General features: G+C 38.0%; 1 protein-coding gene across 1 annotated transcript; it reads right to left on the bottom strand.

Annotated features, from left to right (window-relative positions):
• Nucleotides 1-506: 506 nt before the first annotated feature.
• Nucleotides 507-5,870, bottom strand: LOC120413797 (coiled-coil domain-containing protein 149). Its single transcript, XM_039574747.2, has 5 exons — nucleotides 5,593-5,870; nucleotides 4,829-5,524; nucleotides 4,686-4,767; nucleotides 1,538-1,682; nucleotides 507-1,452 (listed from the first exon to the last, which is right to left on the bottom strand). The coding sequence occupies exons 1-5, from the start codon at nucleotides 5,722-5,724 to the stop codon at nucleotides 906-908; spliced, it is 1,602 nt and encodes a 533-aa protein (XP_039430681.1). The 5' UTR covers nucleotides 5,725-5,870; the 3' UTR covers nucleotides 507-905.
• Between the last annotated feature and the right edge of the window lie 6,773 nt (nucleotides 5,871-12,643).

The following is a 12,643-nucleotide window of genomic DNA, read 5'->3' as shown; positions in this document are numbered from 1 at the left end:
TTGCTTAAAAGATATAAATTTTGCTTCCCTGACAATATTTTTTAAAAATTTCATCTACAAGTTGTTGAGAATAGTACTCTACACGTTGTGATACTTTTTGGCTACGATTTTTATTTCTTCACAAAATCATATACCGTCATCTGGAGCGAATTGGGATTACATGCTGAATAGGGACAGCAGGTTTTAGAGCACCTGAAAGCTTGACCACACTTGAACCGCTACATGCTCATTCATTCTGGGGCAGATATTTTTTAATCTGAATTAGATACCGAGCATTTTAGATTGATAATCAGATTTTATTGGAAATTACTAACGGCTTAACATTACTGAATACATCTTTCGATCGTGATTTTCGCCAGACCTCCCCCACCCTCTCAGATGGCCACGTGGTTTAAGCATGAGCCCCAATAGGAGAGATACGTCAAGCAATCTTGAAAGTTAAGACGTTTCACTAGAAAACCATTTTGGGAGAAGGACAACTTTCACGTTAATGAGTTACGAGTAGATTCATGGTTGGAGCTTTTATTTTACATGCTATTATGTGAATATGTCTGGAGTTTTTTTTTGAAATGGTCCAATAAACCAAATTTACAGTTTTTGCTTTGTGGGTGTTTTTGAAACCGCCTTGAGTCAGGGGTATTAAAACACACTCAAAAAGCAAAACCTGAAAATTTGGTTTATTGGACCTTTTTTTAAAAAAAACGCCAGATTTGTGTGTGTGCCACGCGGAAATATTTTTCGATCATCATAAAATTGTGTTCAAATAATATGTGATCAAAACAACTATACAGTTGTTTGTTAAGCACGTATGCCCGTCCAAAACATGTAACGCGCAGCCTGGCACCTTTCTGCATGATTAAAAGTGCTAAAAAGCTGCTCAAAGTGTTAATCATTCCGTTCCGTCTTCAATTAGCACCATCGCCGCCGTCATCGATGCTCTTGGACAATTGCCGGACCAGCTCAGCAATTTCGGGCGGCAGTTCGGGAAGCGTCGACTCGCCGTCGGTCCTTAGATTCCGGTCGGCGTTAATGTACGGCTCCAGCAGAATGCCACCGGTTTCCTCGGCATTGGACGTAAAGTCGGAAGAAGACTCATTGCCAAAGTCAGGGTCACCAAGTTCGGAGCAGCTCGGTAGACTTTTGTTCGACTCGGACGAGAGAAGCTCCGTTGGAAGGCCTTGCGATGTGTTGGAACTGGTTCCCTCAAGGCAGTGACCTACTCCGTTGGTTCTGGCTGCCAATCTTGCTCGTCCTCCACCACTGTCGGACATCTCAGACTGACTCGAGGCCTTGAGTTTCTTAATTTCCTCGCTAAGATCTAGGTCAACGGTAGCCGAGGAATAGCCATTCAGTAAGATCTGCGAAGGTGACAGGCATGACAGGGCCGCCCCATTAGAACCAGTTAGAACCTGAATTCGCTGCTCCAGTTCGGAAATTTTCGCCGCCAATAGCCTGAAACGAATTTAGAACGAGAATTTGTTGTTTCTTCAGCGCTCGAAACGAGACATCAAGGTGAGAATCGTTTGCGAAAACATACTTGTTGGTTCGTTTCTGGTGGGATAGCGCGAGACTTTTGTCGTTGACATTGTCCAGCAGAGCCAGGCAGAGAGATTTGAGCTCCGATATGGTGGCCGCCTTCAGTGGCAATTCTTCGACGGTGCCGCGCTGCAAAAGTTCTTTTACTGAAAGTTGAGAAAATGGGGTTAATAGTTTATCGATATTTTTATGATTTTAAAAACAAAAAAAAACGAACATTAATTGCCCTGTGAAAATGAAGCAAATTTTTAAATCCCTACCTACATAAAAAAAATAAAAATTAGACTTTGAAATATTTACTAAGATGTTACACATACTGTAAAATTTGCATTTGAGGGCAATTATCCTGTATATCTAGAGTGTTTTTCAAAGGTCCAATAAACAAAATTTTATTTTTTTTTGCTTTTAAAGTGCTTTTGGATCCTCCATGTGTCAGCCGGCTTCGAAATTTAAATGGGGTTACTACATTAAAGCGATGCCTTTTGTTTTCTTGTTCCATTTTTGAGTCTGTTAACTTCATGGAAAACCTTTGCCAAAGACATCGTAGAGATTTGTCAACTCTGAAGATTGTTACAGGAATAATTATTTTCAAGGTCCAAAAAAGTCAATTTGGAATTTAGTTATATCTCAAACTGTGACTGAAAATGGTAATTCTCCCCCAACTCACACGAATTTGGAAAAAGTTGCCCCAACTCTTCTTTGATTTGCCTCAAACTTTGGGTTTCTTAGGGGTATTTTTCCCTGATCAGGGTGGTACGACCCCTTCCATTTTTGAACAATCGAAAAAAGACGTGTTTTAAAAAAAAAAGTAGCCTAAAATGGTGATTAGAGGGTGACGATTCTCGAGATTTTCAAATTCCCGGGAATCGAGAGTTGAATTTGGCCATTACCCGGGAATTCCCGGGACCCGGGAGTTTTTTTTTCTATGCCAATAGTGGTAATAATTTAAAAGGTAATGTAATAATATTGTTTCTTTTCAATTCAATGAGGAACTATATCTACCTTTTGATTTTTTTCTGAGTCTGCAAACACTAGATCGTCTCTTGTGCTTTTTGGGACTCAAAATTGTAGTTTAAATGTTAACGAATCTTTATTCACACCGAGTGATTTTTCAAAAGTTTCACAAGCTTGTTGTTTGATTTTTGTGAAGTAAAAAAACTAGCTAATATATAATTTCCCAGTATCGGGATATTTGTAATATGATAAACAACGAATTAAAAACAACAATTTAAACTTTTTTTCCTTTTTAAGGTTAACTGTAAATATTAATTGAGAAAAAATTACAGTTATCAGGGAAGCACGAATGTTCACAATTGTTTTTTTTCCAAAATATAATTGACTTATACTTATTGACATCAACAAAGGAAATTACCTTGATACAGCGAAATTACCCTAAGGAGGATTGCTATGCTTGAGAGAGGATATCTGGACCACCTTGAGTCAGGGGCAGACATGCACTGGCACTGCACTTGACTAGCACGCGTGCTATTTTAACGGATAGCACTGCGCTTCTGATCATAGCACTCGCCCTGGCACTCTAACTAAAACGGTAACTAAGATGGTGTTGCCCTTTGTTTATTCGAAAACTTCTGTCACAACCACTAGAATGTGGTGCAAATATTTCCACTAGTTTTTATCAGAAAATATAGTGCAGTGCTAACGTGCAAGACTTGGATGTGAAAGGTCCATGGTTCTGTTCTTTGTGTGGCATAAATTTTTTACCTTATGCAAATCACAAGCAAAATTTTATTTCTTTTAGATCATCGCGAAAAATCTTCAAAAATGGTGAGAGAGTGCTATCCGGGAGTGCTAAATAATAGCACTAGCACTGGGCAAGCGCTGTGCGCGTTGCACTTAAGGTAAGTGCGAAATTTGAAGGTGCAGTGCAGAGCGTGCCAATGCACGTCTGGTCAGGGGTATTTAAAAACACCCTAAAAGCAAAAACTGAAAATTTGGTTTATTGGACCTTTTCAAAAAAAAAAAAAGCTCCAGATATGGAAATTGAAATTATTTTGAAAAGGCTTTTTCCTCTTAGAATAAATAAATGAAAATAATTAAAAAAAACTTTAGATTTCATCTCTGGGTGTAATTGCTAAGTATGCTTCAAGATAAATTTTGGGACATCGAACATTGAACTTCCAATGTTCTAAACAATTTAGAATTTTTCCAAATGATTTCCTGATCAGTTTATATAATTTTGCTTCGATATTTATAAGAATAAAATTTCCCGGGAGTCTCGACCAAATTTCCCGGGAATCGAGAGGTCCAAAAATGGTCGATTTCCCGGGAATTTCCGCTCGTCACCCTCTAATGGTGATGGTTTGGAAATTTGGTGTCAAAGCGACTTTTATGTAAAATTGGATGACCGATTTAATGGCGTAGAATTCTGAAATATCGTATTTTTCATCGAAAAAACACAAAAATGGTTTCAAAAATTCTACAATTTTTCGTTACTTAACTTTAATTTTTTTTTATGTCATTTTATATGAAATTTAATAACCTTTTCGAACCCGCAATAACCCAGATAGGTATTTTTTTCACTTAAACAAGAATTTTCATTTTAAAATTTGTGTTTTTTAAAACTTTGCAGGATTATTTTTCAGAGTGTAACAATGTTCTACAAAATTGCAGAACAGAAAATTACAACAAAAAAAATGTTCATAAGGGGTTTGGTTGTAACCATCACGAGTTCACGGAGAAAAAATAGTTCTCAAAAAAGTGTTCAATCTCATGGTACGTTTTTCAAAAACGAACCCAAAATATATGTACTATCTCGCATAGTGCGTAGGCGTTACGGTTTGTATTTCTTCGATTACTCTTAAACAACATAATATTTTTGCAATTGTTTTAAAGCAATTTGTTCGTCTTGTTCCAATCTACAATGAGCTTCAAAGAGATTGTAAAAATATTATGTTGTTTTAGAGTGATCGAAGAAATACAAAGCATAACGCCTGCGCACTATGCGAGGTTTAACTGTAAATCAAATCTGAATACAACAAGTAAACTTAAAAATGTAAAACTTAAAATATAAAACCAAACTGTACAAGTAAAGTTTTTCGTAGGGAAAATATGTAAAAAATCAAATGTTTTCGAAATAAATGAAATATGAAACGATACAACAACATTATACAACAGAAATTGTTAGTAACCTTGCGTATGCGACATGATCATTTGGTTGTTGTTATTTCCCAGCTTAATTATTCCCTTCTTGCGTTTGGTGTCCAGCATGGTCTTTAGAAAAGAAAATTGTTAGTATAATTAAAAAAACTGAGAACAATTTCTAATAACACACCTTATACTTTGCAGCAGACTGTTTCGCCAGCGCCAGCTCGTTCTCCAGATTCGCGATCTTTTCCAGCTGATGTTTGTTCTCCAAAATCAGCCCATCAACGTCGAGTATCGCCCGCTGGGACTTGTCCCCTTTCAGTACAATGCTCAGCTCGTGGTTTAGCCGGTGGGCTTTGCACTTGTACGCATCCCGTTCCATGACGACCTCTTCCTTCTCATCCAGCAGGGACCGGAAGTCGTACTGCAGTTGGGCGTTCTTCTTCTTGATGCCTTCCATCTGCGCGATCAGCTTGGACTTTTCCTCCTGCCACAGAATGTCTCCGTTGGCGTTGAGCTTGACCTGCTCGGATGATTTGAGTTTGCGGCGATTGGCTTTCAGGTCGGAGTTTTTCGTCCGCAGTACTTTGATGTCACCTTCGAGCTCGTGAACCCGCTGCCGGAGTGCCTCCACCTCGGTCGTGAGGGACAGGTTCCGTTCGCGGGTTTGGTTGACGATTAGACTGACGGCGGACCCGTGACCGAATCCCGCCGCTTGCAGTTCGGTCGAGTTGAGACTGCTCTTGATGGCCGAGTATCGCATCTGAAGAGTTTCCGCCATCAGCTTGAACTGATCCCGCTCGGAGCGATACTTTTCGAGCTCGTTTCGCATGATTTGCAGCGCTTCCACTTTGCTCTGCAGCTTCCGATGGATGGCAGAGTTCTGAAACAGGTCGGAACTCTTAGCTCAAGATTCTATAGAATTTTAAAGTTTAAAATTTTATCTGGTACCTCTAAATCGTATTTTTCCATATGCTCCTCAAAATCGAAACTACCCGTTTTCAGTGCCATTTCACCGCTTTCTTTAGCCTTTCCAGATTTTTTCCCGCTATCTACATAATACTTAACTTCGTGTGATATCATTGAAACTACTCTTTTTTACATATTTACACCTCAATGGGACTAGAATAAGCTCACTTTCGTGACAACATGTTATGCACACTTGCTTCTAGTTGGATAGAAATCGATTTTTCCTACTAGTGCATGTCGTGAAACGTCAAAAAGTGCACCAACAACATGTTTCGTGCGTTGCAATCTCTGTTGTGACTTTTCGTAAACAACAAGCCAGCTTGTTTCGAGGCGCATGTGTTAGTGGAAAATTTTATGCTGTTTTGAACCCCTCAAAAACATCGCACAAACCGAGGGAAAGACTCGACGAAGTTGAGCGTCGAAATGTTTCCAATTGGAAATTCATTCCAACGGTTTTTGTTCAAATCGCAGACGCGTCTTTGCGCTAGCAGCCGCAAGAGCCCAGGGAGACTTGAATGCGCATGCACGTGGAGCGACGAACCCTGAAATACGCTTTTCGCCCAAAAGCTTCACCGAAGCTTGCGCTCTGCCAGTGGGTAAGAGACACTTTTCGAATGTATTGTATCATTGGCTGTGATACAAACTAGTTTCCCACGCAACTTTCCGAATTATTTTCGTTGGGAAAAAGCGCTTATCGCACCTGGTACGGAAGACACCATCGGGCTTCCAAGCGGCCAAACACGTTTACACACATTTGAGAGCCCCACCAAAACGTTCTAACGTGGGAAGCTGGGGGACTTTACGATCGAGCACAGAGTCTACGGGGACCGAGCGAACTCACGCACATGTGAAATACACCCAGGTCGCTTGATGGTGTCATTCAGCAAATTAGGGGGAGAATACGAGCATAACGCATAGTGGAACGAAACACGTGTCGGCACGGTTGTTTCGGGACAGATCAAAATTTGGTGACGTTTACACGCGGGGGCGGAAATCGAATTAGGTGGGAGCTCGGGCTAGAGGGTAAGATAAGCCTATCTTGGCAGATAAGGCAGTTGGAGATAAAATCATTAATTTTCACAGATTATACGGTGCAGTAATCGATAAACGTTTAAAGCAACATTTATTCGAATACAATTTTTTTTGTAATGATTGAGTATTTTTTCGGTATATTCAGCTTAAAACAGAAACTACTTTGACACCTTTTTTCTACAATCAACAAGGTATCAACTTTAAATAAATCATTATTCACTTCTAATAACAAAAACTCTATTTTCACAATTTTTAGCGGTCCAAGTGTCAACTGTTGAGGTAAAGTGCACGACAGATCTGTTAATTCAGGCAAAATTATGTTTTTTTGAAAAAATGCAATATTTGTTAAATTTTGAAATCACAGTGAAAAAAGTGCAATAATCATTTTTGGATGTAAAATGGAATTTATTATGAAAATATATTTCAGTGAAGTTTAGATAAAGTTGAGCTTTGAGTTAAAACCCTGAATATATTTATTATTTTATTATTTAATCTTATAAATAGTGTACATCCCCATCAATCTAGAATAAAATAGGCTTCAAAAATTCTCTCCCGCATTCTATTTTTTAACATTCTTGATCAAACCTTTGGTAGCTGATATACAGCGAAGCATGGAAAGAAATTGGGAAAAATGAGCTTTTCAACTTAAAAGTAAAAAAAGTACATTTTATAAATAGTACTAGAGTATCTTTAGGTATTTTACTAACCTAATCCACCTATAAGGTTGGTGCCTTCCTTCCTACTTACCAAAAATGCATCACGAAAAAGATCCGCAAATAATTTGCATCTTATCTATTAATTCGTTGGAAAGTACATCATAACTAGAAACAGGGTTGCAACATTTTCGATATTTCTTTCGTAAAATCGTGATAACTCGTGATGGTTACAAGCAAACTCCTTTTGTTTATACCTCATTTTTTTGTAATTGCCTGCTCAACAATTTTGTAGAACATTGTTGCACTCTGAAAAATAATCCTGCGCATGCTAAAAAAATTTACAGTTAATTAACGAAAAATTGCATAATTTTTGAAACAATTTTTGTATTTTTTTTCTTATTTCTAAATATTAGGCTGCAACATTGCTAAAACAGCTGCCCCAATTCGCCCCATGTGTCCTGATTCGTCTTAGATGACGGCACGTCTTTTTCCGAATGTTATCAAATGATAGGAGTCGTACCACCCCTCCATCTCGAGTTATCGAAAAATGGAGCTCGGATTCGTGATCAGGGACAAAAGTAAATATCACGCAAATCGATTCCGTGTGAGTTGGTGGAGAATTATTCCCCTGTCATATGTTTTCAAAAATGTCAGGGAAGCTTAACTGTTTGCAGATATTACTTAAGTGCCCATAACTTTAGATAGGGGTTCAGACTCATTTGGAAGGTCTCTCGATTATCCATGCGACGATAGGTCGCATGATGGATCCGGACATTACTTCCGTACCGATAAGTGAGATCAACCACATAAGAGTACATATACATATAAAATTGCCATTTAGAATACTTGATACAGTATTTGATGTATTGATCATAGGGTTAATAGTATCTATTTATTTTTTGAAAAATGTTTTATTTAATTATTTTTTGCATCAAAATGACAACTCCACTACTTCTAACTTACGTGAAATTGTCCAAGGATTCCGAATATGACAAAATTGAGACCAAAAAGAGCCGCTATGGCGGCCTACAGGGCAAAAACTAACGTTGTAAAATATTTGTTATAGAAAAATCGAAAAACTATGAGAAAAACTGCGATTGGCCAAAAACTTAATTCCGGAGGCTTAGAGTCCATGAAATTACCTATCTTTTGACCTTTGGGAGTATGGATGTTGGAGGCTGTTGCAAAAAGATATTAAGGTTTTAAAAAAATCATTTTTTGTCAGTAATTTGCAAAAGCTAAGAGAAAAAGTCAAACCAATCCTGGATGTCTATGGCACATTTTGAAGGGCTTCGAAAGACCTTTCGAATGCATCTAAGAGAGTTGGAATTGATAAAGTTTTACGGAAATGTGACCAATTTTAAGATTTTGTATGTTTTTTCGACCTCGAACTTCAAAGCCCGTTTTACCCCACTTCCCTTTGTCGTAGAGGGCTCATATTTGGCATGAGTTCATCTCATGTATAGACAAACAAACGCTGAAAGTTTCATCCAAATCGGAGCACCTCGATACGACCTCTAGAACAAACCGAGCAATATTTACAAATACTGCCTCTTAATTTGAATAAACAAATAATTCTAAGAGGTTTTTATGATCCTTACGTATTTTTGTAAAAATATTTCATTATAAAAAACTGTTTCTTCAATATTGTTTTCGCAACAAATGTTGCTTTATCAATTCTTTGTTTGAATTGTATTTTTTTACGTTAAAATTTACCGTCACCGCTTCTTTAAACTAAACTTTGCATAAAGGCATAGCTGTCCAATCTAATTTTTTTAAACCCAACCTTTTGTTCTTTTTGTTCTGCAGATTCAGAAATGTAGAAATTAAAAATTTTGATATGATGTTGCTATATTTTTCCATTTGTAAAAAGTAATCGCAAAACTATCTCATTGCCTACCAATTTGAAAATTTAGAAAAAGGACAAGTTTCAAATTTCATCCGAGTTTTCATCAATGGCTCGAAATTGGTCGTGGAACAAATCTGCATTTCCGGGTAGTAAAGTCCAATAAATCTAAACAGCGTTGTTTAAAGTCAGCACCCCTTGCGGTACATGCATGATGGAAGTATTTTTGACCCATTTTGAAATTGGGTCACCATTTTAATTTCATTTCAATTTCATTTCCCTTCCATGTGCTAAGAATAGGTCAATTAAAAATTGAGGCCGTGTTAAACGTTTAATACTCTTTAACAAAGTTCGACAATAGCATTGAAGCTTTTATGGTTTAAATCGGCTTTTCTATGGAAATGCTGAAAAAAAAAAAACTCTTATTGACCAATCCATCAGTAGAGCAAGAACGCCTTCACATATCACACGTTAGAGTCATAAATCATAAAGACTTTTACATAAATAATGGGGGACCGATCACGCCGAAATTTAGCTTTCCCACACTTGTTTGATCCCAGTCGATGGGTGTTGGGACAAATTTTGATGGTGTCGTTTTTAAAGCTTTTCAAGTACGACAACGATGGCCCGAGGGCTCCCGTCAGACTGAGTTCTGCCGAAACAAGTAGATATAGGAAACAGTTCAGTTTGATGTTTGCTCGTTTTCTTCCAGCAGAGTGCGTGCTCGCGTGACAAATCGAATATGATGTTATGATACAGCGAATCAATTCGGAGATCTTTGGAGCAATCATCCGTGACTGCGTATCGTAAATGTTGTCTGTTAGGAGAGTGTTTCATTTTTCTGTTCCAGTCCGACAAACTGGCGGAATTGACCTGTTCAAGCGGTGGGAGAGAGGGAGTGGGTGGATGGCGATGTTCGTTTTGGAGTTCCATGAATTTTTGAAGTTGTCAGTGCTTGGCAGATTGTAATGCTGGCTGTAATTTATTCGAAATGTGTGCATATTGTGTTAAAACGATCAGCTATGGTTATTGTGATAGTTAGTTCATTGTGAGAGTTTTAATTTTAAGAGCAATTCTCTCAAGAATGAGCAAGTTTTTCAAGGCGCAGACGGAAGATGTTAGATGGATCGTCGGCAACGGAATAGCAGCAGTGTTTTTAATTTTTTTTCTTCGTGCAATTGTAATTTTTTGTACTGTACAGCAAATATTCATATTGGGATTTTTTTTATAAAATAATTTATTTGATTTAATTTTATTTGGTTTAGTTATTTAAAGTAAATAAAGTTTTTAAAGTATTTAAAGTATTTAGTGTATTTAATTAATTTAAAGTATTGAATGCATTTTAAGTATTTAATGAATTTTAAGTATTGAAAATATTTAAATTATTTAAAGTATTTAAAGATTCTAAAGTATTTAATTTCTGTAAGTTTTGTTTTTAATTTTTTCTTACTCTTGCTAGTGCCTTAGTTAAAGAAAAAATTGTTCCAAAATGGATTATGATGCAACACACAGCTGAAAGGAACTCCAAAACTCTGTTATGCACTTCAAAATAACTCATTGTATCTTGATTATTCACCAATAAAACCGAATTGAAAATTGAAATAAGGTAAGGATTTGCGCCTTAGTCCATTCGGCCATCAGACCGATGAAAAGCTGTAAGGATAAACGCATGTATGAGCTTGACATTTCAGTCAAGTAGGTTTCCCATACTGATGGTGATGGGCTACATATTTCAGGGTGTAAAATCACATAAAATTGCAGAAAATAATATAATATTTCTTTAACACCCAGGGCTTTTACACGCAGCTGGATTACTACTTTTTTAGCTGTGTAGAACTTCGTAAGTTATTGCATTGTTTTAAGTTTTGATTTGATTTGATTTGATTTGATAACCAACAGGGCCACAAGGATGACCTATGTAGCGGTTGCCTAGAATTACAGTGGCTCAGACTCAAAGGGAGCAAGGGGAAAAACAGAGCTCGCACCCTGTTGGGGGCCTAAAAGGGCGCGGCAGACAGCTGGAGACTGACAGAGGTCAATAGATGTAGAAATTAGACAATCCTCTAGAATTGTATAATTAATTATCTATTTCCCCCTTGTGACGTAGTTCTGGTCTTCCACTATCCACATCCAGTCTCCGCCATTACAGCATACTGTCCACTGCCCTGATGCTCCCTCCCCGATCCCCGGCTTTGATTCTAACTACTTATGAAAAGGAAAATCATAGATGAGAAAAGGTCAATGCGAAAAACGAAACTATTGGCACTACGCCCCCCGGGGCATGGCCTTCCTCTAACGTGGGATTTCTGCTCCAGCGCCTCTGACGAGACAGGAGAAACCGGGACCGACGTTTTACTTCACCATCCGATAGAAGCTCAGTGGATAAGGCGGGAATCGAACCCGCGTCTCATAGCATCATCGGGATCGGCAGCCGAAGCCGCTACCCCTGCGCCACGAGACCGAGGTCAATGCGGATGGAGAGCAAATTTAGCTCAGTATCCCCTCACAAAGACTGGTAGTAAGTGTGAAAAAAAACAATGAAAAATAAGAATAATAACAAGACGAAAAATGAATAAAAAACTTAATGGTAATGAAAAAAATGTCGAAAGTCAATTTGTAAATGAATTGAGACAAAATGATTTTGTTTTATTTTGTGACACTGCCTCAAATGGTATCGTTCGGTTGCTTCTATTGGATTACATGGTTCTGACATCGAAAAATTCGCTGGAATTAAAAAATATACAGTTGGTTGAGTTTGCTGAACGATGTGCATGTTTTTAACAAGGATGACTGCATTCGGACATAAATCAGTTGTTCGTGAAGCAATTTTGCATGAGCTTTGATGGAGTAACTGATTCGGGAATTTAAATGATTTCTTTTGTTGAGGGGGCTGCTAAACTTTAAAATAAAAAAACAATAAATATTTGTGTTTGTATTGTTTCAATTATTTTTATGGATTAATTTTATTTGCATTTGATTATCAAGATACACTTGTTAAGGTTAGGGTGATTTATATTCCAACTCTGTAGAAAAGTGCCAATGCAGAACCGGAAATGAGACCTCATAACGTGACTTAGCCTGTTTCACCGTAACTGAACTCTTCGGTTTTATTTACCGGTAAGCGACCCCACACCTTCGTCCGGTTTATGTCGCATCTGAACCTGAAAACATAATAATCGAATTATTATTGATTACGGGGTCCGTTTTCTAGGTTGCATATCAAGGGGAGAGTACCGTCTCTTGTTCCTGCGTCCATTTCCAATCGCAAAACGAACTTTTCTTGTGCACTACAGGTTGTTGCTACGTGGCATTCTGAATGTCATCAGCAGAACCTACCAATATTGCTGGTGCTGGGGTTGGTGCAACCGGCAAATAAGGTCACGGTTACGGCACCGGTTTTCGTGCTCGAGGGTAACGCCACCCTTGATAACAAATATCAACACGTGGTTCGGATCCATCGAAGTTGCTAATGGTATTTTGCCAATGGCAACCAAACACG

Source organism: Culex pipiens, chromosome 3 (assembly GCF_016801865.2).
Source record: "Culex pipiens pallens isolate TS chromosome 3, TS_CPP_V2, whole genome shotgun sequence".
Classification (NCBI taxonomy): domain Eukaryota; kingdom Metazoa; phylum Arthropoda; class Insecta; order Diptera; family Culicidae; genus Culex; species Culex pipiens.
Note: the sequence above shows the minus strand (reverse complement) of the source record. Positions and strands in the feature narration are given on the sequence as shown.

Bases quoted from the DNA above. Each gene is read 5' to 3' on its own strand.
- LOC120413797 (XM_039574747.2), bottom strand. From the start codon at position 5,724: ATGATATCACACGAAGTTAAGTATTATGTAGATAGCGGGAAAAAATCT. The intron at 5,525-5,592 runs GTACCAGATAAA...GACCTGTTTCAG, and splicing joins TGGAAAAATACGATTTAGAG to AACTCTGCCATCCATCGGAA. The intron at 4,768-4,828 runs GTGTGTTATTAG...TCTTTTCTAAAG, and splicing joins AGTCTGCTGCAAAGTATAAG to ACCATGCTGGACACCAAACG.